At 42.3% G+C, this 26,814-nt stretch overlaps 1 protein-coding gene across 1 annotated transcript in view; it reads right to left on the reverse strand.

Moving 5' to 3' along the window:
* LSG1 (large 60S subunit nuclear export GTPase 1) overlaps nt 1–23,034 on the reverse strand; it is a 32,322-nt gene extending 9,288 nt beyond the window's left edge. Inside the window, exons 1-10 of the mRNA XM_082698719.1 lie at nt 22,581–23,034; nt 20,977–21,103; nt 15,477–15,597; nt 15,221–15,307; nt 14,630–14,716; nt 10,220–10,280; nt 8,526–8,702; nt 3,530–3,946; nt 281–382; nt 7–150 (exon numbers count right to left, since the gene is read on the reverse strand). Coding sequence (XP_082554845.1) covers nt 7–150; nt 281–382; nt 3,530–3,946; nt 8,526–8,702; nt 10,220–10,280; nt 14,630–14,716; nt 15,221–15,307; nt 15,477–15,597; nt 20,977–21,103; nt 22,581–22,679 — 1,422 coding nt within the window. The 5' untranslated portion in view covers nt 22,680–23,034. The remainder of the gene's footprint in view (nt 1–6; nt 151–280; nt 383–3,529; nt 3,947–8,525; nt 8,703–10,219; nt 10,281–14,629; nt 14,717–15,220; nt 15,308–15,476; nt 15,598–20,976; nt 21,104–22,580) is intronic.
* Nucleotides 23,035–26,814: the final 3,780 nt, after the last annotated feature.

Genomic DNA, 26,814 nt, shown 5'->3' on the forward strand with positions numbered 1-26,814 from the left:
GGATATTAGTGACACAGGGGGGACGTGGTCTCTCATTTGGTCAATTGGGAGGATTCCACTGCAAATCATCTCTGCCTTAGTAGAGACGAAGGATGGCATCACCAGGCCAGGGCAGTCACACAAGCAGAGGCCAGGTTCCACATAGAGGGTCTGAAAGATAAGTGAGAAGTTTATGCTGGGCACAAAGCAGAGGAAGGGAAAAGACCAGCACACGAGCAGCAAGGACCTTCAAAGAAGCACCCAGAGGGAGGAATCTGAGAAGTCGATGCTGCAGAAATACCTGGAAATGCTTGGTGTGGCCAGGTGTGGCAGACACAGACACTTTCTTGTCACCCATGATGGTGTTGATTGTGGAACTCTTACCAACATTTGGGTAGCCCACCTGCAAGAGACACCTCAGTTACTGAAGAGTCAAACGCTACCTCTGTCGAACCCAAAGTAAATACACACAAAGGACAACAGTAGTGTAAGTGTTTGGGAGCTTTAAAACATTTGAAATAGATGCTGTTTGTTGACAATCTTCTCCCCGGTGGTATGGGTGTATTTATTCAGACAAGTTTCCTGGTAAATAAATTCTTCCTCATCACTGTCTGCAGTGATGAATAGTCAAGCTAAGTACATTTTACTTTTATAGGTCTTGCTGTAACAGCAGACGTTACGATAAACCTCAGCCCTCTGTTCCCAGCTTTCCCCAGGATGTCCCATCTCACAGGCATTTTGCTGTTTCTGCTGTGTTTTTCACACTGTGGGTGAAGTCAAGCATTAGACAGGCATTTTAAACACCACCACATACAATTAATCTTTAATTTTTAATGACTTGTTAGGAAATTTCTGTCTTATTGGTTAAAAAAATTTTTTTTGATTGGTTAAAAATTTTAAGTGGCACATTGACTTGATATGGGTTAGCAAGCTCTTAAAGCTCTTCAATTACTCCTAGTAGGATTATATTAGGGTTCTCATGGCAGCCTTGCTCCAGGTTTTTCCTCAGGCTTCCTCCTGTACCTCCAAATCCAATTCCCACTTACTTCTAAGAATCCTTTATCAGTGTGACTGGAAGATTATAAATACCAATTCCACTAAACATAAAACCCCAAATCTTCCACCTCTATTCTAGGCCTCATTACAGACAATATCCATTGTTCCAGTCTTTGCTCTCGCTCCTCTTCACACTTAGACAAATTGTTATCTGCTGTTCCACGACATATTTCCATTCCTGAGGCTTTGCTTGAGCATTTACCTTCTGTCTGTCTGGAAGGCCCTCCCATGGTCACTTTGTCAAAACCTCACATTATACATTCAGGTGAGAAACCTCTTACATAAAGATTTCAGATGACTGCTCATCGTTCTCAATATTCTCATGTTTTGTGTTTGTTTGTATCTTGATTATATGACTTATTACTACTTGTTTCGATGGCATGAGTTGGGGGGAGGCCACTGTTGTAGCTGTACTCTCCCCCACCTTCTGTAGATCAGGCTCCTTCACTACACACTCCTACAGGCTGCAGGATGTATTCTCACACGCACCACACCTGGAACTCCAAGCTCTGGGAGGGTGAGGACTGGGTCTGTCTGCTCCCAATATACTGCTAGGGACCAAAAGGATGCCTGGCCTGCGGCACGTGACCAGTAAATGTTCGTAGACTGAGGAAATTAACCTATTCTTGGGATTTCTAGAGCAAAACATTCAGAAAGTAGAGGGGCTGCTTAGTACTTCCCTAAGTGTGAGAAAGAAACTAGCTTTTAGGGAAGCTGGTTTCTGGTAGCATGAAAAAAATGAATTTTTAGCAATCATATTAAAAAAAAAAAGAAGCTGAAGCTCTGATGCTGAGGGAAATGACCTAAGTTCTCCAAGCTTCACAGCAAGTGAGTCCATCCCACTGTAACTAGGCAGTGTACTAGGTCTGCCCAGCTCTAGGGACAATTCCTTTAACTAGCACTCTGAAGTGAAACGTTGACGTACTATAATCATTGTAAGTAGGCTTGTGGTGGGGGGTGGGTGGGAGCACACTTTGAAACAATTAGGATTAGCTATACTTGGCATGTAATTTAAGAGTTAGAAGATTTTAAACCTGTCATGATCTACTTTCCCTCATGGTTTTGTTCTCTTGGATGAGAGACCTTTACAATAACCTTCTCTGACATCTAACATCTCCTTAGCTAAAGATGGGGCCTCTGGAGCTGTGCTGTACATCTTTGAGGTAGCACTTCTCACAGCCACCTCTAGAACTAGTGTATATGTAGCTAAGGATGGGATCTCCTTTCCCTTCTTCTTCTTTTTTTTTAAGATTCTATTTATTTGACAGACAGAGATCACAAGTAGGCAGAGAGGCAGTCAGAGAGAGAGGGGTAAGCAGGCCCCCTGTTGAGTAGAGAGCCCAATGAGGGGCTGGATCATGAACTGATTCGAAGGCAGAGGCTTAACCCACTGAGCCAACCAGGTGCCCCTCCCTTTGTTCTTATGCAACTAAAGCAGCAGTCACATTTTACTTGGCCCAAAGATGCTGGGATTTTCCCTAAAATACACCTGGAATATTTACAGTACAAGTTGGCAAGGATCACATGACACCAAAAGCCCAAGATTATTGAACTTGAAGTCTGAAGACAACTTTGAAGGCGTTCTCATTCTGCTACCTCTTTGTAAGTCACAGGACTGGTAGGGCTGAAATGGAAGACAAGAGAAGATAACTGATATAAACAGGGCTGTAACCAATGTTAAGTCTTGAGAGCGTTCATTCTTTTGAGCTGGACTTTAGCTATTCCCACAATGCCAATAGGCAACAAGAGGGCAATAATGTTCCCTATGATGCCAAAAGGTTGGTTGGTCTCTTGGGGTCCAGTGTAGCTGCCAAGATCAGAAATAAAGGCACCCATGTGGTGGGGCACGTGGGTGGTACAACCGGTTGGGCGTCCGGCTTTGGGTTTTGGCTCAGGTCGTGATTTCAGGCTCCCAAGATCAAGCCCTACTTTGGGTTCCATGCTCAGTGCACAGTCTGCTTGGGATCCTCTCTCCCTCTGCCCCTTCCGCTTCTCTCTTTCCAGTAATAAAACTTTCTTAAAAAGATTTTATTTGGGGCGCCTGGGTGGCTCAGTGGGTTAAGCCGCTGCCTTTGGCTCAGGTCATGATCTCAGGGTGCTGGGATTGAGTCCCGCATCGGGCTCTCTGCTCAGCAGGGAGCCTGCTTCCCTCTCTCTCTCTCTGCCTGCCTCTCCGACTACTTGTGATTTCTGTCAAATAAATAAATAAAATCTTAAAAAAAAAAAAAAAGATTTTGTCAGAGAGAGAGAGGGAGGGAGGGAGGGAGGTGGAGAGAGAGCATGAGCACAAGCAGGGGGAGCAGGAGACAGAGGGAGAAGCTGGGTCCCTGCTGAGCAAGGAGCCCAATGTGAGACTTGATCCCAGGGCTTCGGCAAAAGGCAGATGCTCAACCAGTTAAGCCACCCAGGCAGCCCTCAAATAAGAAAATCTTAAAAAAGAAAGAAAGAAAAAACTACCCATGTAGTAACGATCTGAGGACCTATTTCATTTTACCAGTCCAACTGTAAGTTGTCCGTCTTTCACCTTCTTCCCAGTGTGCAGCTGCTTAAAGATCTCCAACAATTCCTGCCTCGATACCAGGTGGGTGAAATTGTGTGTGCACTCCTTCCGCAGGCTCTTCCTACCCTGAGCCTCAGAATCCACAGGACAGCTTCCCTGCCAGTCCAGGCCACAGGCCTCTTCATCAGGATTGCTATCCTCTTCCGAGCAAGTCTGCCAAACCTCTTCCTCCTCCTCTGGACAGTCCTCATACTCACTGGAGTCTTCATCGCTAGAGGCAACGTCACTGAGTGCGAGGGAACTGGTGTCTGGGAGATGTCTGGGCTCACTGCATGAGACCAGAGCCTCATCGCAACTGGACTTTTCGGACTCGGCTGTGTTGGTTTCTCCAGCATCCCCTTTCACCTGCTCCTGAAGAGAGGACAGAAACCAACAAAGCTCAGAAGTGTATGACAACGGCACCTTCCACTCTAGTGAATGTACTCAGCGCTGGTTATCTCAGGTGAAGACAGGATAGGATAAGTTATGAAGGAGACCAGAAAAGATGAAAACAGGGAGACATGGTAAACTTTTTGGTGAAAGGACACAACCAACTAGCAGAAGTGGTGCTCTCTGGGGATGGGAGGAGCAGTGGACCTTCACTTTACACATCATGTTTGTAACAGATACATCTCTAAAAAAAGCAAGAGTTTAGAAAAAGCCGGTGTCAAGCTGACTTCTTTAGCAGTACATTATTTTGCACCAGGCTGTAGAACAAAGCATTTCTCATTAATGATAAAATATTTAACATTCTCTTCTTTGCACAAAACAAGGGCATGGTTTATAATTTGAGTTTCTTTTTACATTTCCATTTTTAAAGACCATGATTTGCATGTTACAGGGAACTGCTATTCCTTTGTAATTGCCTTTAATAAGTCAAAGCACTGTGGAGCACAGCTCCCTCTGGATGAAACGCAGAAGCAAAAAAACTCAACTCCACATGTGAAACTTACGCACATAAGCAAAGAGAAAGATATGAATCATTTACTCTTCAAGGATTTGTTAATTCTTTTGAATTCCTACTGATAATAAAGCAAAAGCAAGACAATATACAGTATTATTAATTTGAATTAACAAGAGGTCTGGGTTTGGATTTAGAAGTGATGCAAACTTTAAATCATTTCTAAATTACCTAGTGTTAGAATGAGTAGCCATCACAGAAGAGGACACTATGAACTCAGTTAAACAAGTATCCTAAATTTTAGGAAAGTAGAGATATAAACAAAATGTTAGGAAAAATAGGCATGATTTCATGCTCAGGCCTGGCAGGTCAAAAAGAAACATGGCAGCATGGCTTATAATAGAACTACAGAACTAGAAGTAATTTCTATGAGAGCAATGAATATTAAGACAGTATGTCTTCATTATGAGCTCTTTTGGATTGTTTAAAATATCAAAGAAACAGAAAACAATAATGTGAACTGAATGTGAATGTATATTAAAAAAACTACTAAAACTAGAAGCAGTTTAGGTTCAGAAAAAATGATAAAGACAACAAAAGAACTTTGTGCCAGTTATATTAAAAATAAAAAGATGGGAAAAATCAATCCCTTAGTGGGGGGAAAAGAGTGCAATTTAACAGATAGCCAAGAGAAAACAAAAGTACTCAGCTTGAAATCTGAAAATTTTTTTTTCCCCAAGTAAGAAGGGGTCAAACAATTGCAAAGGAAGAACCAAATTTCATATAGGTGAGGAAACAGTGATTATCAAACTATTTCCAATAAATTCATGTTTGACAGTCAAATGACAGATGTGATGCTAGCTTTGAAATCACAACAGTAGCTGGTTATTGGTCTCAGGAGATTATGAAAAATGGCAGACACTTCAGAAGACTTGAGAGAAGTAAAAGACGGCTAACTTAAAAAGGGAGAAACAGTATTCTCCATTAACCAGGCTCTGCCAACTCAGAACTGGGTATGGAAGCAAGTCTACAGGGCACCTGGGAGTCCTAGAAAGACAGTCACCAAGGTACTAGTTGGTTAACAGTTCAGGGAAGGGGCGCCTGGGTGGCTCAGTGGGTAAAGCCACTGCCTTCGGCTCAGGTCATGATCTCAGGGTCCTGGGATCGAGCCCCACATCGGGCTCTCTGCTCAGCGGGGAGCCTGCTTCCTCCTCTCTCTCTCTGCCTGCCTCTCTGCCTACTTGTGATCTCTCTCTGTCAAATAAATAAATAAATAATCTTAAAAAAACAAAAAACAAAAAACAAAAAACAGTTCAGGGAATACCACCTATATAGAAACTATCTTTTTTCCATTTTTTATAGTTATGGGGTTGATACATCAGGGCTAAGTAATACAGTGATAAGTATTTATTAAAAAAAATTTCCTTAAAACACTCATCTCCAGAAAAGAGTTGAAACACAGAAATAACGGTTAAGAAGACAACCCAAGAAGCCAGACTGACTGCCTGAGGATAATAAGCACTTACAGTTATTGCTGAGATGATTAAATGAATACATTGTATAAAGTGCTTAGGACAACGTAACTGGCACAGAATAAGCTTTCTATGGTTTAGTTTAGGTTTTTGTTTTTTTTTTTTTAAAGATTTTATTTATTTATTTGACAGATTACAAGTAGGCAGAGAGGCAGGCAGAGAGAGGAGGAAACAGGCTCCCTGCCGAGCAGAGAGCCCGATACGGGGCTTGATCCCAGGACTCTGGGATCATGAGCTGAGCCCAAGGCAAAGGCTTTAACCCACTGAGCCACCCAGGTTGCCCTATGGTTTAGTTTTTATTAACAGTAGTTAATATTAGTAGTTTTTATTAACAGTAGTAATAATGGAATAATTATTATTGTTACATCCTTGTGAACACACCTGTATTCATCACATCAAAATGCTTACAGGGGGGCTCAGTAAGTTCACAAAAGCCTTGGTGCTAATCTGTTTAACAATGTTATTAAGGACTGGAAAGAATATAGAGGACAAACACACAAAACTTGTAGATTCAAAGCTAAGAGAAGAGAAAAGCAAACCGTAAAACCAAAATGAATTCTCTATCTTAGCCCTAAATCTCTAACAATATTTCAGAGTAATTACATGTCCTAAATTGAGGTAAACACAAAATGAAAAACTTGTTCCACATGTAAATATGGGATCAGATTTGCATAAGTTTTTTCTTTTTTAAAAAATATTTGAGGGATTTTGTTGTTCACAGGTTAAATGAGCCACAAGCTTTAGCTCCTCTGAAATGGGGTGAACCAACAAAAACAAAAACAAAAACAGAATTACTGGGAGTATTCTGGTCACAGGACATAGTCATCCCTCTGAATATTAACACACACAATTAGGTGCCACCAACTCTTAAGTGTTTCCTGACACAGGGAGACAGGCACTTGAGATGAACAGTGTCCCAGATACTGTGTCCATGATGAGTAGGACACCAGAAAATATACACAGAGAGAACTAAGGGGACAAAGAAGAGTCCATAGATCAAAGGCTAGGGAGGCTGCCTTGGCTTCACTGAACTGAAGAACTTTCTAAAGGTAGAAAGAAAGAGTGAGCTACCTAGTCTCTATCATTTAACACAGATAAATAACAGAGATTATATGACTGTCTGCCATGAAGGTGAGGGAAGGAATTCATAGAGCTACCTGTAAACTCATCAAGGGGAGGGCATTTTGTTCACTGGCACTCAGCTCAACATACAAAATAGCCTACAGATGGTTGACAGAGATGAAAGGAAAAGGCTAGGGAAAAAGGCATCACTTTAAGTCTCTTTCAGCTCTAAGATTCTACTACTAATTGTACTTCATAGCTATTACTAGCTAATAGTTATATTTTTTATTAGAAAATATACCCCAGGGGTGCCTGGCTGGTTCAGTTGATGGTGCATGTGACTCTTGATCTTGGGGTTATGAGCTCAGGCCCCACACTGCGTGCAGAAATTACTTAAACAAAAACAAAAACACTCCAAACTGTTTCTGTAAAATTTAGGTTAAAAAGTAACATTGTATATTGGGGCGCCTGGGTGGCTCAGTGGGTTAAGGCCTCTGCCTTCAGCTCCGGTCATGATCCTGGGGTCCTGGTATCAAGACCCACACGGGGCCTCCCAACAGGGAGGCTATTTCCCCCTGCCCCTTGCCTGCCTCTCTGCCTGTCAAATAAATAAATAAAATCTTAAAACAAAACAAAACAAAACATGGTATAGGGCGCCTGGGTAGCTCAGTTAAGCATCTCCCTTTGGCTCAGGTCATAAGGCCAGGGGCCTGGGATGGAGCCCGGCATCAGCATCATCGCATGGGGCTCCCTGCTCAGCAGGAAGTCTGCTTCTCCTTTTCTCTCTCCTTCTGCCCCTCCCCCTGCTTGTGCTCTCTCTCTGTCTCAAAAAATAAATAAAATCTTAAAAGAAAAAAACCAAGATAACATGGTATATCTTTAGGATTACTTCACTTGTTTGTTTTGAAAACAATGTCAAAAGAGATTCTAATCAAGTCCTGAGAAGTAGAGTTAAACCCTTCGGTTGTACCGCCTCCTATTAAAAACAATTACAAAGTCATTATTAGACTTCCTATACAATTTCCTGTCAAAAATCTAAAAAAATAGGGGCGCCTGGGTGGCTCAGTGGGTAAAGCCTGGGCCTTCGGCTTGGGTCAAGATCCCAGGACCTGGGATCAAGCCCTGCATCAGGCTCTCTGCTCAGCAGGAAGTCAGCTTTCTCCTCTCTCTCTCTTTCTGCCTGCCTGTCTACTTGTGATCTCTGTCAAATAAATAAAAAAATCTTAAAAAAAATCTAAAAAAATAAAAATTATAGCTTGTATCAGTGTGTACCATACAGCCCCAGAGACGTTCACAACCAGGGAAAGTAACCTTGTGGCTCATTTTTCTATACATCACCCTACTATCAGAGCATTTGGATTCCCAATAATCTTTAATAAGAGTAAACAAAGCTTACTAACCAGAAACTGAAATCTTCTTCCCAGAAACGCAACCTTAAAATGTCTCCCAGGGTTACCTCAGAGTCACCAATTAGTTGAATGGCTTCAGCCAAAGCTGACCAGAAGATAATCTTCACATTTTCTTGTTCAAAGTATGTGGCCCAAGCACTCCGCTGCTCAGCAGTCAACAAATCGGCCTTATTTATCAGAATGACATTTTCCTTATTATCATCTATTTCCTTCACGTAACATTCCTAGGCAAGACAAAGGTATTTAGAAAGGCCTCTTCAAACAAGTGAAAATTGGGCTAATTATACAGAAAGCCCCCATATAGTATTAAAAGCTTTTACTGCCCTCAGTTTTAAGTCAATCCTAATTTAAAGATTTTCCATCCTGGTACTTTTCTACTGATCCTTCTCAACAAGCTCTGAAAAAGTTAGATAATATATACCTAAAAATACCCTCAACATTAGCAACTGGAAAGGGTAAAAGGAAATACTCTCCTACCCTGCTGAAGTATAACAGATTCTTTTTCTTTAAATAATGTAGCTCCTCTCTTTAATAGTGCTGAGTTGTTTCTTTTATACAAAAGTTTAAGAAATGCAAAATTAGGATATTTCCCAGCCAGCAGGGACTATTTTTCAGCCAAGTGATGACAGCCAATATAATCTCATCTTTTCATGTAAAAATACTTTTTGAAGTCTAAAAGAAAAACAAGACCCAGTAATTGAAATTAATTCCCAACCACAGCTCTTCATTAGGAAACAAGGTATAAAAGCAGACTTCATAAGAGTTTTAGCATTCTGATTTTTGTCCCTCACCAGTGAATTTAAAAATATTCTGCAGCAGGGTGCCTGGGTGACTCAGCTGTTTGAGCATCTGCCTTCAGCTAGGGTCATGATCTTGGGGTCCTGAGATTGAGCCCTACACTGGGCTCCCCGCTCAGTGGGGAGCCTGCTTCTCCCTCTCCCTCTGCCTGCTGTTCCCCGCAGCTTGTGCACTATCAAATAAATACATAAAATCTTTTTTTTTTAAGATTTTGTCTATTTATTTGTCAAAGAGAGAGGACAGCACACAAGCAGGAGCAGCAGCAGGTAGAAGGAGAAGCAGTCTCCTTGCTGAGAAAGAAGCCCTGTGTGGGGCTTGATCCCAGGACCCTGGGATCATGACCTGAGCCGAAGGCAGATGCTCAACCAACTGAGCTACGCAGGCATCCCATAAATAAAATCTTAAAAAAAAAATATTCTGGACTATTACTATTATAGACTCAAACACTAACAGGAATACTTCACATGTGTACAGTGTTTTATTAATTTACAACCTGTATTTCATTTCATGTAGCCTTTACTCCTTAATTGTTACTCCTGCTGGTGTTTTACAAACTTAGTTTGCTTGTAAAATATCACAAGAGGAAATAACTAAGGTGTGAAGAGAGAGAACTTAATAGTATGGGTAAGCTGTGATTAGTAAATACAATGCCAGTTCAGCTGATGTCTCTTAAAAAATGAGAAACACTGGTAAATGTCTATTAACAAACTGGCTTCTAAACTAAAAGCTAGAAAAGTCATGTGTTTGTCCTTCCTGCAGATGGTAATACTAGTTTCTGAAGGAAGACACCTGTCTAAGGAGCAGCAGTACGCATGCGGAGGCCTCCTTAAACCACAGCTAGAGGACAGAACTGAACGCTTGCCAGCAGGGACTGCTACCAGTGATGCTGTCCTCCCGCTGAAGCTCCAAGAACTTCACATCTGAATTGTCACACTTCACTTACCAAATCCTCACATCTAAACAGGAGTGGGTTTCGAGCATCTACTATCTGGACCACGATATCACTGAAAAAGAAAGGGGAGATACTCTAATCACTGTGAGGTGCAACACTGACCATATGATAACAATAGAAAACAGTTTCCGCACATTAAGCATTTGACACATTTAACATTTTAAGGTACAATTACCCCCAGTTTATCTATGAGGAAACTGAGGCATAGGACAGTGAAGTCACTTGTCTAAGGTCACCAGCTGCTAAGTGAGGGAGCTGGAATGGGAAGTCAGTCTGGACCAGAGGACATGCTTGTAATCATAACATTCCCTTGCTAGAGAGCCTCTGATGTTTCATTCTAAAGCTTCAACTGTATCTTCTAGTAAACTCTTCTGGTGAGGTAAAAGTATTCCAAATACTTCAGTCCAAGGGGAGGTCTACTGTGTACTCAGTACCTAATCTACACTGGTGGTCAGGCCTCAAAAGAAAATGAATAAATCACTTGCTGACAGCTGCCACTATCAAAGCCTGTATCTTAGTTAAGCCCAGGGATGAAGAGAAAAAAACAAATCTAGCAACTCATCATCCACCAGTTTCAACAACGCGGCATTTAAATGGCTAAAATACAAAACGGGAAAAATATCAACTTAAGATGGCACACTGAAGCAGGACCAAGGAGTCCAACTTCTGCATCACACAGAAGATGCAGCAACAAGAAAACTTTCTGTAGCCGACAGCAAGCTCCTCAGAGCCCTCACAAATGCATTGGGGACTAGAGTAGCCAAGCGCTTTGAGAATAAATCTCCCACTGCTCTGGGAGGATCCTCCTTTCATTCTGCCTCCATGGCTAGGAAAGATGCGCTAGTGGCCAGCTGCCACCAGAAGGAAATACGCTGCAGGCATGCTCACAGCGGTCTCCTAAAAAGCCGAGTCTGGTTAGCCTGTTCTGAGGTAATGTTTATGCAACTAGACTGGACACGGAGGAAATGTATTAAATCAAACTTACCATTTAAGGCAGGGCTTTAAGAATCCAAGTGCATTTTCTTTCAGTATAAATTTCCAGCATAATATTGTGATTCCAAGAACTCACAGACTTGCTAATTAATGACAAATTGTTAAGTTCTCTAATTAAGTGGGTCCCAGTATTTCTTCTTTAAGGTATTACCTACCACTTTCAAACTGTGAGGATTTAACAGTAAATGCAACAATGAGTGCAAAACATGGACAAAGTCTAATAAACTAAAACTGCAAGGTCCACCAACATCAGGTCTACCCGCAAACAAGCAGACACCAGAAAGAGAAGACAAACTTCAGACCGCTTGCTTCATGTGCTGCCTGAGGCTGCAGAGCAAAGTGCTGATCATGTACCAGGGAAGGCTTCCGCAGTACAATAGTGCCTTATCTTCCTGAATACAGAGTTCTGCCCTCCGTGTCCCAGCAGCTTCCTGCATTTCAGTGACAGGGTATACATCAAATCTTTTCCAATAACTACGCTTGAAATTAAAGAGGCAGATGGCTTAGCTAGCCTGTTACCAAACAGGAGGCATCTGTTGTACCAAACACATCAATAAATATTTCCTGTTAAAAAATGTGGCAGTAGTCACTTCAATAATATTTCTATGTCAATCAGAACCACTTCCATGTGATAAAAACCATATACCGCAAGTTACAAACATGCTCTTTTATAAAAAAAGAAATACCTCATAATGAAAGTAACAGAGAAAGTAACATTGCAAAATAACTGAAGTGAGGAGTTTCAACAAGTACAACAAGCTCCCTCTCAGGAAACCAGGTGCTTATTTAGGGACGTAAAACATGGGTAAAGGGCCATTCTGTCAAGTGTGAAAGAATGAACACATATGCTTCCCTCTCAAAACCTCTAAGAATGAAAGTAAACTCTGAAGCTTATTAGGACAAAGAGAAAGAACAGCAGCAATTGAGACATGGCAGCCCAGTCATATTCCTGGGTATATGGTATATGGTAGCCTGTTCATATTCCTCAGCCCTGAGGGAGCAGGTAAGAAGTGTCCGATGCAAGGTCTCTAGGCAAGGGTGAAGTGTAGAACTGTAAGCAATCTGAATGAGGAGCTCTTAGGTCTGCTTCCCTGTGCCTTCGAGGCAGGCAACTATACCTCCTCAATCTCCTATCCCAATGGCAAAAGGCTAGGGTCTATTATGGAGAAAATGAACCTGAGAAGCTGAAGACTTGGGACCTCAAGCACAGAAGGTGGGAAAAAGGTGCCATACAGAAGAAGAGGGGATTAAACAAGTCTATGTACCAAATAGTGAAAATGTACAACTTCTTTGCATCCTAACACCCACCACGTTTAGCCATGCTCTTGGCAGGAGACCATTCTCTTTAAGAAACTGACTGGCTCTAGGGAAAAACCCTACAAATCCAAACATCTTAGGGGTATTCCAACAGAATAAAATTGACCCCTACTTGGTCCTATACAGTGAAGTCCACAGTCGGCAAATTCCAACCAAACAGGTAGTCTTGTCAATCACGTTTATAATGCTTCTGCTGCTTCTTCTTTTTTTTAAAAAATATTTTATTTATTTGTCAGACAGAGTGAGCAAGAGAGAGCACAAGCAGCGGAAGCGCAAGGCAGAGTGAGAAGCAGGCTCCCTGCTGAGCAAGAAGCCCGATGCAGAACTGGATCCCAGAACCCTGAGATTATGACCTGAGCCTGAAGCAGACGCTTAACTCACTGAGCCCCCCATAGGTGCCCTAAGAATTCATTCCTAAATATAATCACACTGGCTGGGTGGCTCAGTCGATTAAACATCTGTTTTCAGCTCAGGTCACACATGATCCCAGGGTTCTGGGATCAAGCCCTGTCTTGGGCTCCCTGCTCAGTGGGGAGCCTGCTTCTCCCTCTCCCCCTGCCCTACCCTCCTCCCTGCTCCTCCCACCGCTTGTGCTCTCTCTCTCTATCCCCCAAATAAATAAATAAACATCTTTAAAAAGGTCACTTGATACCTGAGGAAAGCCTCTTACATAAAAGTCAGAAACCAGAATAAATTAAAAAAAAAAAAGGAATAGGGAGTAAAGTCAGGCAATGTAGGAAGTAGGAGAAAACCTAAAATAAAAAAAAAACAAGCAGAAAAACAAAACAATACTGTTAAATATGAAGATGGGGGCATTCCAAGGCCAAGTTTCCATATGTTAAACCTTGTTACCATTTTTCTTTGGACGCAGCTGTACAGATCTTTAACTGCTCAAGAGGTCCTAAAGAAGAGATCCACTGTACTCCACAAAAGTTCCCCAGGAGATCAGTGGGTCTTCCCGAGCCTCGTTCAAGCCTAACTGAATCAAAGGGGCCTGCACAGAGTCTGGGAATCAGCAGCAAGCTTCTACTTTCTAGACTCTTTAGAGATTTGCCTTGTTACCCTGACACCCTTATATTCCAGCCCAACAGCCTTCTCTCTGCCCTTGCAGGAGCAGGATGGGGAAGGTATGCAAGTGACTTAAAAAAAAAAAAAAAAAGATATAATCCATACATCATAAAATTAACCCTTTTATTTTATTTATTTTATTTTTAAAAAAGATTTCATTTATTTATTTGACAGAGAGAGATCACAAGTAGTCAGAGAGGCAGGCAGAGAGATTTGGGTGCCCCAAATTTAAACCTTTTAAAAGTTTACGATTCAGGGGTGCCTGGGTGGCTCAGTGGCTCAGGTCATGATCCCAGGGTCCTGGGATGGAGCCCCACATGAGGCTCTCTGCTCAGAAGGTAGCCTGCTTTTCCCACTCTCTCCTCTCTGCCTGCCTCTCTGCCTACTTGTGATCTCTGTCAAATAAATAAATAAAATCTTTAAAAAAAAAAAGTTTATGATTCAGTAGTATTTAGTATATTTGCAAAGTTGTGCAACCATCACTACTAATTCCAATTAAAACAAATCACTCCTTGAGTCCCACAATCCTTACCAGGTGCTCCTTCCTCTGTTATAACTCGGCCCACTGTCTTTCTATCTGTAACATAGCAGGAATCACACTCTGGTTTTACCATGTACTGATCATCTGAGTACAAAGACTGCACTTCATTCCTGTGTCCCTGATCCCCCCCCACAACATTTTTTCTCTTTGCAAGCAGACATCTACCTCTTTCACACCCATATTTCCAATAGGAATCAACAGACATTTGTTGAAATAACTGTAGGTACTTCAGAACTCATCTTACAGAAAACATTCACCATTCTCACACGCTTATCAACATGTTTACCTAATTAAAAAAAAAAATCTATACTTGAAAGAAATACAGCATTACACTTTCCGCTTTTATAATAATTCTCAATAGCCATTTGCATAGTTTAATCCCTGAGCATCCCCGCTCCCGGGGTCTATGAGTGTTTACCAACATCTGAATCTAATCTAATACCATTAATGTCTTAGTTACACAAAGGAAAATGGTAACTTACCTTCTCTCAATCACCCTCCAGAGCTGGCGCCAAAAGTCCAAATTTCTTTCAAATGGAGTCAACAGCAATTTTTGTTCCTCTTCTAGCCTGGCTTTAGAATGAAAAGTTTTTATCTTTGCCAGATTATAATCGAAGGTTTCAAATAGTAGAAACACTCATATTTACTGCATCATAATTATTAACTCTCAAACTGTTATTAATTTCTGCTAAGCCAAATGAAAATCAAACTTGAAATTTTATACTTAATTTATTTAAGCCCTAGACATTCAAAATGAAATTTCTCCCACACACCTCCTTCTGGAAGAATGCTTAAGAGAACAGTGATCAACTCCAGGGTGACTAATGGCTAGAGAAGAGTATGAGGGAACGAAGGCCAGGAATGGAGTGGAGTGATCAATTTATCATCTTTATGCAAAGATGCACATGTACCCAGTATAACGCTGGTCACACACAGAATTTGCACTTGAAAGAAGAAATCTACCATTTCCTTTTTAAAAGAATCAGGCCTTCAAAATGCAAAGACCAATGCAAACACACCAAAATGCTAGGCTCAGAATTTCAAGACCAATCTTTCTATATTCCAACACTCACCGGACAAGTTGACGTCTCCATTCTAGAAAGTTATCTTTCTCTGCCTGTTTGAGTTCTTCTGGACTAGTGTTTTTGTCCCACTTTGGTCTGAAACAATCACAGAGGAAAAAAAATTCCATGTGAATTACCAAAATAAAACAGGGGATTTGGATTTAATAATGGCAGTGATAAAAGGAAACAGGAAAAGAGAGAACATCAAATGAAAAATTTTATACTTAGGATGCCTTGTAATGTCCTACATTTCTGCTCAACTCACCTCCGTGGCACACTCAAGAACTGTTTGTTTTCTTCGTGAAGTTTCTTAATTCTCTGGCTCTCCTCAAAAGACAGCAGTCCAGTTCTAGCCTCAGGATGCACAAACTTGATATTAAGCTTCTCTGTTTAGAGAAGAAAATTAAGTATTGTAACTAAAGTGGCAATCTATTGAGTGGTATTAGTCATTACCTTAAAATGAAAAAATATAGCATCTAAAACAGAATTTGAGCTTTCCTGATGTAGATACCTCCAGCCTTGGATAAATAATTTCCAAGTGAAGTTATCTACCAAAAAAGGAATGAAAGAGAAAAATCTTTACTAAAGTTTTCAAAAAGCCAATAATTTTTTTCAAATACTCATTTTATAAAACTCCATATACTGAATGCATTTCAAGGAAAGAGAAACCGTAGGAGTGGGAAGGGATTGCAAAGATTGAGTACAACCCATCTCATTTTACTTATGGGGAATAATTATCACCCAATGGGAGGGGGTGGGGAAGTAAAGATTCAGCAAGGAGACTCACTCCAGTTAAAACTGGTGAACTATAACTAGTGAACTATCACACAGCCATCATTTATGTAGGATATTTTATGATGAATACCCAATTCACAATTACTACTATATAACAATTCAAAGGAATAATAATAATAATAATAATAAAGTCATGTCCATGTACAAACTACAGAGCTCTCTGCTCTAGGGCTCTGGGTCTCTTTCACACACAGCCACCTAGTCTCCATGGGTAGGAGACTCACTGAGAGAAGCCAGTTAAGCTTCTTACCTAATGGCTAAGGGAAGGTCCTATTCAAAGATAACAGAACATCTTCAGCAATGTTTCTCTTGATCTTTAAGCCGATTAGTCTGCTACCCTTGTCAGACCATCAACACCATCTAGGAACTCCATCTGCCTAGTCCAGTCCATCCAACCACTATTTTCATTCATGCATCCTCAACCAAGAGTCAAAAAACACACGCCTCAAGCCCCGTATCTGGTAATTCTTTCACAGAATTCCTCCTTCCAAGGGTGATCTCCCAGCTGATGTTCCTACTCTGTTTTGTCTAATCTCTACATGCCTCTAGCCCCTTGAGTCTTTCCTTTTCTCCTAGTCCCTCGTCCGGCTCACAGATTCATTTCTTTTCCTATTTGGCCAAAACCATATAGTATAACCAGTCTCCAACTAAACATCAAAGTTCCTTACCCACTGCACCCACTGCCTCATCTCCCAACCCTCAGATAAAGCCAACTATCCATTCTTGTTCTCATTTCAGCAGCATTACTCTGAGGGCTGCGCCAAGTAGCACGATAGTGCAGCCTCTTGGCTCTGAACTCTTTTTACTCAGAATACTCCTGACACCCAATGTGTCTTTTCCCACACCAGGAATGAGCTCTCCAGCTCTCCGGACAACAACTGGATGTCCTACAATTCCATTATATTCTGACACTATCAAGAGTTGTATGAGCCTCCAAAGGTTTAAAGGCGTAGTCCCCCAAAACTGTTGCACTTCAGATGCCAAGTCTCTGAATGGGCTTTTATGGAGGCTTTATTGCACAGGCACGACTGATTTAATCACTGATTACCAGTGGCAAGCTCAATTCTAGCACCTCTACTGAAGTCTTCAGAACTCCAAGCCTCTAATAACAGGTTTGGTTCCTTGTGCAAAGAGCCCCCTGCAGAAGCTACCTAGGGTCCACAAGTCACCCCATGAACATAAACTCTGGAATGGCTGTAAGGGGATTATAATGAATAACAAAAGACACTCCTCTCACCCCCAACTCAGGAAGGGTTTTAGAAGCTCCAGTTATTGGAACCAGGGGTGAAGACAAAACAGCGCAACATCATGCTTACTTATTTGCTGAAAATAAAGAGTACTACCTGTGTCATCTTTTAAAAGTAGAGTTCCCAAAGAACATTTAGCATTTCTTATTATTCTGCCCTCCTTGGTTAGGCCAGGGGCCCATATAAAATTTATTAAAAAACCACTGACCCATCCAAAAACACGCATTTTCTCTCTCTCACATGCACATGCGCGCGCGTGCACACACACACACACACAAATTTGGCGTGCAGTTTGCAGGGTTCACACAGACAAGTGAAATATGTAGTTTCCAGATTAAGAACCCCTATCTCTGTATGTCCAGTAGGATCTTCAGACTGTAGAAAACTGAAACAGAATTCTATCACCTCTGCATTACTAAGGGAAAGGATGAGAAGGTATGAAACAATGAGGTTTTAATGGATTTTTGAAAGTTTTATGAAGGTTTCACTGTGTAGGCATGATTGATTAAATTACCTTTGTGATTAACTTGGTAGTGCCGAAAAATTTCAATCCTCTAATTACCAACTAGGTCTGTCTAGAGACCAACCCTCATCCTGAAGCTATCCTGAGATTCCTCAAGCACCAACTATCTTACTAGCATACAGAAAGACATTCTTATCATTACAGAGATTCCAAAGATACGTAAAATATATATTAATTACATGACAATTCAGTGTCATTACAAATGTTATGGGCTCAACATTAGGTAAGTCCTAGGACTTGACCTAGAAGGAAGACAATCTCTCTATATTCTTGGTTCTCCCATTCCCTGAACTCTAACTACATTCCCTTCAGATGATCTTCTACCTTAATAGAAAAATTGAAACTATTAGATACCCACCATTTTACCTTCTCATCTACACATTTCTTAATGTGTGCACCAACCTTCAGCTTCCTTTTGACCCCATTCTATTCCCATCTCCTTCCAGACTCAGACTTTGTTCCATTTCCTCATTAAACTCTATTTCCCCTCATGTTTCTAAAAATTAAAAAACTTTTAACTACATAATACATAAACTCTTTTATTTTTTTTTTTTAAGATTTTATTTATTTATTTGACATATATCACAAGCAGGCAGAGAGGCAGTCAGAGAGACAGGAGGAAGCAGGCTCCCTGCCAAGCAGAGAGCCTGATGCGGGACTTGATCCCAGGACCCTGGTATCATGACCTGAGCCTAGGGCAGAGGCTTGACCCACTGAGCTACCCAGGTGCCCCCATAAACTCTCCTTTTAAAAAAATTCAACCATAAAGGCAAACATTCTCTTTGACCCACCCCCAACCTTCTTCTGCCCACCCCTGCAATCTCAGTTCTCTCCCTGGAGATTACTGATTAAATGAGAAGGCCTCTAAGTTATTTCCTAATATACACATAGATATACAGATTGGTCAGATTATTTCCTTTTACTTTTTTTTGGAGGAGGGGAGAGAGAATCTTGAGCAGACACCCCGATACAGGACCTGACGTGAGGCTTGATCACAAGGCCCTGAGCCAAAATCAAGAGTCAGATGTTAACTGACTGAGCCACCCAGGTGACCCAGTCAGATTATTTTCTTAATGCAAATGGTACCATACCATGTGTACTACTCCACAACTTGGTCTTTTCATATGGTAACAGGACATGGACATCCTTCACTTAAGTATCCACACATTTATCTCATTCCTTTTACCTGCCACATAGTATTCCATAGCATGTCTATGCCACAGTTTATCCATTTTCCCACCTATTGAACACTTAGGTTGTTTCCAAGTATTCACTGTTTAAATACAGCATTATCTGGGAACTTGTCAGAAATGCAAATTCTCAGGCTCAACCCATACCTATTCAATCTCCAGAGAAGGGGCCCAGGAATCTGCTTTCTAGGTAATTCTGATGCTAACACCTGAGAACCACTGATCTAGTGTAGATATTGTGGAAACACCAGGTCATAAAATATGCACTTTACGTTTTTGATACTGTGAAACCAAATGTTGTATTTTCAACCTCTCCCTCTCTGCTGGCTCTTACCCCAGAGCCTACCCACCTGCTGGTATTAACCTGGATTACACAGATAAGCTCGCATGCACACATGCACTTCTCCCTGCCATAGTCAACCATCTCAAAAAGAGTACAATATGCTCATGAACTCTACTTCCTCACCTTCCTCTCTTTCTATGCCCTTTTCTCTCTCTTCCAATGCTGGCTCTACCACTCCTCACTCTTTTGCACTTACTCCATGCCTTTCTACAACATCTGGTTTGTTCCATCTCCCTATTAATCTTGTTCTGATTCTTTGTGCCATTCTTCCATCATTACTATTTCAGTCTGGCCTACTTCTCTTGCTGGACTAATGTAACTGGTCATTCCTCCTCAAAACCCATCAGTGATCCTTCAAAACAATGAAATCTAAAATCATGTTTGACACCTGCTTAAACCTATCAAAAGATTCCTTTAAAGCCCTTATTCTCTCAGGCTCTAGCCCTTGCCCACCCCCTAGTGTTTGTGCATCACATCTTGTCCCTGTGTACTTCAAGTATCCCGCAAGGCCAACTTACAACCATTTTCTGAATAAGAATAAGGTAAGCTACTGCTCACATACTAGCTTGAGTCCTCCACCTGCCTGGATACGTCGTCCTGTGTCACCTCACCTGTCTTTTTTTTTTTTTAAAGATTTATTTATTTGACAGAGAGAAATCACAAGTAGACAGAGAGGCAGCCAGAGAGAGAGAGAGAGGGAAGCAAGCTCCCTGCTGAGCAGAGAGCTCGATGCGGGACCCGATCCCAGGACCCTGAGATCATGACCTGAGCCGAAGGCAGCGGCTTAATCCACTGAGCCACCCAGGCGCCCCTCACCTCACCTGTCTTAACACCTACTCATCCTTTGAGACTCAGTCCCAGCGTAAAGCTTTCCTTGCTTGGCCCTAGCCGTCCTTCAGACAGAATGAATACTAACTACATCTTTTATGATCCCATTGTTTGCTACAGACTTCTTTCATAGCCCCTAAAACAAAATTCTGCAGAAACAAAGTTATCTTATTCAACACTGTACTCTCAGTAGCCAGTACAATTCCTGAGAGCAGCTGGAGCCCAATAAGAACATTTAAATAAATGAATGAATTCGCTGAACAGCACAATAAGGTTTACAACAAAAGAGCAACAGAAATAGTTTATAATGCTACCTGTGCCAGGTACTTTTCTTAGTGCTCAGAAGACATACAGAAAAACATGGGAGAGCAGTGATTAAAACAAATTACATGCATGGAAAATTCACTACAGTGTGTCAACAAGTGCTTTAAAATACAATTCAAACTGCCTACATAACAACAGCAGACCCGGGGAGCTGGCTTCTAACAATGGTATCAGAAAACATTTTCTGGAAAATTCTGGTACTGCCCGCCACAATGCTGATTGGTCATTTTTCTACAAAGACTGAGTTTCTTGAACTCGATACAATGTATAATCTGAAGGTTTTTTAGAGTTTAATTTTAAAACTGCGGTACATTCTGAATGTCACAGCTTGATTCTACTTTGATTAGACAGACCTTCCTACACTCTTCTGGGATATCTGGCTTTGGGTTAAAGACTACCCATTTATGAGTTTAGTAGGGTCCACAAAACACTTCCAAGTAGACAAATCTGCATCTAGTCAGCAAAGCTGGAAGAATGACCAGTGTGTCTTATGTACTTGGGAATAAACAACTTACCAGCTACAAACTCTGTTCCTGCAAGTTCTGCAGTCGCAAGGAAATCATCCAGGGAGCTTTGTTCAGTCACTGACTGAAGATTAAGACGACCCCAATCGTAGCCATCATTGAGCTCACTTGTGTGTAGCTATGAATAAAACACAGGGTAATAATACAGCTGTTCTCTTCTGTTTCTGACATCTGAACAAACTCTAACCTCCCAAGGAACTGTTCCGTGGTCGTGAGGGTGGTGTCAGCCCCTTTACAGTCAAAGCTAATACCAGTTAACATTTAAGTAGTGTAAACATTTAGATACGACAGGCAAGTTCTCTTCATTATTTCATTTAATTTTCAAACCTTTTGAAATAAATTTTACTGTAACTATTTTGCTGACAAGGAAACAGTTTCAAATAGATAAAAATAATTTGTCTATAGGTTCTGCTAATAAATGGTAGAAAATCTGAATCCAGACTCTCTGATCCTGGCAGACATAACTGAAAATTTTTATGGAGACCCACAGTAAAAAATACAGATTACACAGTGACTCAAACGCTGTGATACACACAATGATACAATTCTGTGCCAAGCAGTAGAATATGCGGGGGGAAAAAAAAATGCTGAAACGAAGTTACCTTATTGCATATAATACACTCTGATATTTTGAGTTCTATCCTGTTGGGTTAAAAAACCACTAGTTGGAACCTACTTAACTGATTTCCAGGTGCAATCCAGAGCTTGATCAACACTATTCTAGCTACATGCTGATTACAGGTACAAATAAATAAAAAAACCGAAGGTTAAAAGAGCAGGTGGTGGGTTCAAGGCCACAAAAAAAAAATCAGAGCAAGAATCAAAATCCAATTCTTAAGAATTCATATTCAATCTTCCTCCCACTTCCTAAAGGTCATACTGTAACAAGTTCCCTCCAAATCAACTAAAAACGATCTAATGTAATCTAGTGTCTAGAGTCACCTGGACCTGACGACTACGGAAGAGCCCCGTCTGCCTTTACTCTGTGTACACAATGGCTGGACATCAGATGGTATTACAGTGGCGCGCACACAGCACAGTGAATCTCAAACACCTAGGGGGTATGTCAGAAAAGCAAGCATCAGACTACTTCATCCATTTTTCTAGGATCCTGAAACTGTGTTCATCCGTAGGTCCAGGGAAGTCCGGGGCCGGCTCACCACAGTCTGGAGATGCAGGGCTCCTCGTCCACCGACACCGTTAGGGAATAAAAAGGATGCAGCAAGCATCCGAGTTATTTCGTATTTCTGGGGGCAACCGGCCGCTCCAGGAGGAGTCCTTTGGACAATACCAAAAGAAGTAGCTTTTTTGTGTCTTCTGCTCCGCAACTATCAAACGCTCCCTGCATTCACAGCGCTTCAAGCTCTCCCAACAGCCTCATCATCACACTAGCCCTCCTTTCCCGCCTCCACCTCGGGGCCCTGGGCCTGCTTATCCGCCGGAGGGGAACTTACACACACTCCTCTCTCCGAGCCCTCCTGAGGCGCCGTTTTCCCTACAAAATTTTCCTGTGACTTCCGACCCCGAGGCTTCGCAGCATCCAAACTCTCATAGCTAGAAAAAAAGGCCACGAAACACGATAAGCTCTGTCTTACCCAGACGTCGCCGTGACGGGGGTTACGGCTTCGCTGAGTCTTCTGGCGGATAAGGGCCCGGCCGAGGGTCTCGGGACCCGCTGCTCTCCGCCGGCCCATGGCAGCACAGCGCTGGCAAAAACGCTCCCGGCACCGCACGCGCGTTTTCCGGTATCAAAAGCTCGGTCCCCGGAAGTGACGTATAAGCGAGCCCAAGTAGCGGAGGCCCGAGTTGAAAAGAAGGCGGAATGACTTACTCCAAGCTACCCTTCGTATACCTCTCCTTGCCACTGATACAGAATATAAATATGAAAATGTCCAAGGAACTTAATTTCTATGGCTATGTCTACGAATATCTCAAATTCGGATAGAATGATTGAATCAAAAATAATGGTACCTTCCAGATTCGTGCGTCGATCTTTAACGTCCGGTGAGGAACGAGGAGACCTGAAAAACATGGCCGAGCGTACTCCGCGTCTTAGCCCCGCCTCCCAAGCTGCTTTTGTCACTAAAGGGCGGAGACACGGGTGAAGGACGTTTCTGCCGCGCCAAGTGCGGTCGCTGGCTGGCGCTGGTTTTCGCCTGCGCCACGAGGTGTGGCCCCAACGCCGTCAAGCCCAGAATCTAAATAGTTTTTGTTTACTTAGTCTTTCCTAGCTGTGAACTGGGGAGAAAAGTCCCGGCCCGGATGGGAGCTCAGAAAGGAAGCGTCAGGAATGTTTCCAGAGCTTGGCAAGGTTGCAAGGAAAGCCAACCGGATGACTTAAATGCTTTATTTAAACAACAACAGCTCCACTTAGAATTGCACTAACATTTCCTATTATTAAAGTGAAAACAGGGAGCCGGCTCGCTCTGCGACCTGGGCTTTTGGGGCCCACTCCATCGTTCATGGCCCAGCGACGGGCAGATGGAAGGCTGGGTGAGGGTTGTGGGGTGCTGCGCGTTTTGCTTCCATCGTGAGAACCACCGCAGTGTCACCGCTTCAGAGAGGAAGAAGCTTGCTCACGCCATGGATGGAATTTGTATGGCGTCAGGTATCAAACCCCAGATCTCATCAGTCATCTCGTATGTTGCTGGGAAAAGGGAAGCATGAGGGTTGTTAGCGTGCGTTTCAGAACCCAGTGCTTCTCCGACTTGGTCATGCCTGTGAATCCTCCGTGGAATGGCGTCAAAATGCAGATCTGCACTTCTAACAAGTGTCCGGGTGACGCCGATGCAAATGCTCTGGCCCAAGGGCCACCACGGTTTGGTTAGCAAGAGGAGTCCACTCCCTTCGGTGTAGGGGAGGGCACTGGACTGGCTAAAAGGTCAACCACAGCGAATTAGGGGCATGACCTGCTGGGACCGTATCACCCACCATCTCTGGATTCCCTGCCCAGCCCACCATGAGCTAACTCTTAACTGAGTTGGAGTGAACTTCGGGAAACAGCCAGGGGATTGCTGAAAAGCAATGTAGTAGTTGGCAAAGCTTCCGGAAGTCAGTGACCGCAGATCAGTGAAGGAATGAATCAGAATGTGTTTCCCTCCCATTTCCTAACATAGAAATGGTGTATCTTTAAATACTGCATAATCTCCATGGTAAGATATGGGAATGAACCATGGAAGAGAGTAAATTGACAGTTCCTGGAATTCTCTTGAAGCTGAGTGGTTAAAAAGAAAGCTTACCTCTGGGGCACCTGGGTGGCTCAGTGGGTTAAAGCCTCTGCTTTTGGCTCAGGTCATGATCCCAAGGTTCTGGGTTTGAGCCCCGCATCTGGCTCCCTGCTTCCCCTCCTCTCTCTCTGCCTGCCTCTCTGCCTACTTGTGATCTCTGTCAAATAAATAAATAAAATCTTTTTTTTAAAAAGTAAGGCTTAACTCATAAAGTAAGATTGCATGGATTTTACAACAGTAGGTGAGAGAGCAGCCTGCCATCTCATTCCTAGAGCTTAGTCAGGTACTTGGGATTGCACCCTCGTTTCCTTTTCCAGATTTTGTCATCTCCAGAGATTTAGAGAGAGCAAGCACTTTGGGGTTCTATTGTCATTATCTACAGGCTCCAAAAAATCTTAACCAAATAAAGTGAAAATTTAATCGAGACTAGCAGAGAGTCAGACAGACACTGACATTGTAAGATCACAATAGCAGCAACTATTCTTACCTGACAAATAAGTAAGACAAAAATAATTCTAATAGTTCCCTCAAGACATTTCTCAAATCTCTCACTGTGGGAAAAGAACTATCTGAGCCTCAGTTTTCTTGTTTGTTTATTGGGGTAAGAATAATCCCTGTCCTGCAGAAGTAGCAAATAAGATAATGCTGAAGGATCATTGCCTCGTAGTTCATGGTGTACCAATTTTTCACAGCTGAACAGTTTCTTTCCCGAACAACTGGATGATGCAGGTAAAAATCCACATGTGGGATTATGAGACTGGTTCATTAAAAAGAAGGAGGAAGGCAATTGAGGGTCCTGATGAGATAAGATTATGGGATCCAAATTGAGAGGAAAGTGACATTGAGTTGGTAGTGGTGATAGTGGTGGTGAGGGTAGTGCTGGCTACGGACCAAGTGGAAGGTGTTGCAAAGACGAATCAGCCCAGGTTCCTGCCCTCCCACCGTAGAAGCCATTCTACCCACACACTTTGGGGAACAACACAACCCAGCCAAACTCCTCTCATCACTTTGACACAACAGTGGAAATGCTCATCTACCAGGTCCATGTTGGAAAACTGGTCAGATCCTCCTGATTCCCCACATAGCTGAGATCTTCTGTTGAAGCCGAGATTCTCTGCACAGCTGACCTCTGGAGGAGGTTCTGTTGATATTGATTCATATCCAGCTTCCAAATAGCAACAGAGAGTGAGTGTTCCTCATTGACAGTGTTGCATAATCCTTGACTTACCTCGGCTAAACAAATGTAGTTGCAAACCCTGACACCCACACCCAGGAACAAATTTTGGAGTGGCTTTCTGCTCACCATCTCCACACTGCTGTGCCTCCCTGGACCCCACATCTGTCTGGAGAGGGAGAAGCGAGAGTGGGTGGGTTTCCGTTTTTTCTTTTTACCCTTTGGCCAAAAACAGGTCAGTGGCAGAAACCTGGTTCCAAGGCAAGCTTGCAGCCCTGCTCCTCCCTCTCACCCATTCTCTACAGCACCTCGTCGGGACAGTAAAGCTGTTTGCCTGAGGCTGAGGGTTGTGAAAAGGGAAGTCTGGCAGTGTCTGCAGTCATTCAGTCAGTAAGGAAAACTCCCTTCGATCATCTGCCATTCTCAATTTATCCCTGTAAAAAGTGGGTGGATTCTTAGCAGCCCTTAATTGGGTTCTTGTAAGTGACTAACTTAAATCGCTTCAAACATTGATTGCCTGCTGGTGCAAGTCATTCTGTGTGCAATGAAAAGTGCAAAATACCTTTTGCTTTGGTGATAAAGGCTACAAGAGCCTATATATATTATATTAGAACCTATGAATTTTTCCCAAACTCTTGTAGTTTCCTTTTTTAAGATTTTATTTATTTATTTATTTGAGAGAGATAGGGAGAGAGAAAGAGAGAGCGAGAGCAGGGGAGGAGCAGAGGGAGAGAGACAAGCAAACTGCTAAGCATGGAACACAACATGGGGCTCAATCCCATGACCCTGAGATCATGACCTAAGCCAAAATCAAGAGTCAAACACTCAAGTGACTGAGTCACCCAGGGGACCCCCAAAACTCTTGTAGTTTTATGTGGAATAGCCAGGGATTTCTACTCACAGATGACTTTGAAATTATTTTTGTCCTTACAGTAGTCAAGTGAGAAAGGGAACTTTTATTTTTCGGAACTTTTTCCCCTGTACCCATTAAACAATAACTTCTCATTCCCATCTTATGCATTTGTTTTTCTTTTCTGGGGTGGGAAAGTAGCAGAGGGAGAGAGAGAATCTTAAACAGATTCCACACTCAGTGCGCAGCCCAACTTGGGGCTCCATCTCACAATCCTGAGATCAGAAACTGAGTCGAAATAAAAAAATCAGACATTTAATCAACTGAGCCAACCAGGCACCCCTATTTTTCTGAACGTTTAGTTGCACAAATTGAGACCCAATAAAGTGAAGCAAAGTAAAGGAGAGTAGATGTCGTTACTGCAGCTAGGAAGTGCTAGGTTTTCCTCATTCATTCATTCATTCATTCACTTGTTCATCGCTAGCCCAGGGATTCAGTATTGGACAAACACCCTGCCCCTATGAGCTTAAATTTTAGTGGTTGTCCTGCAGCCAACCACTGTAGAGGGACTCAACCAA

The sequence above is a fragment of the Mustela nivalis genome, assembly GCF_964662115.1.
Source record: "Mustela nivalis genome assembly, chromosome: 1".
Lineage (NCBI taxonomy): Eukaryota > Metazoa > Chordata > Mammalia > Carnivora > Mustelidae > Mustela > Mustela nivalis.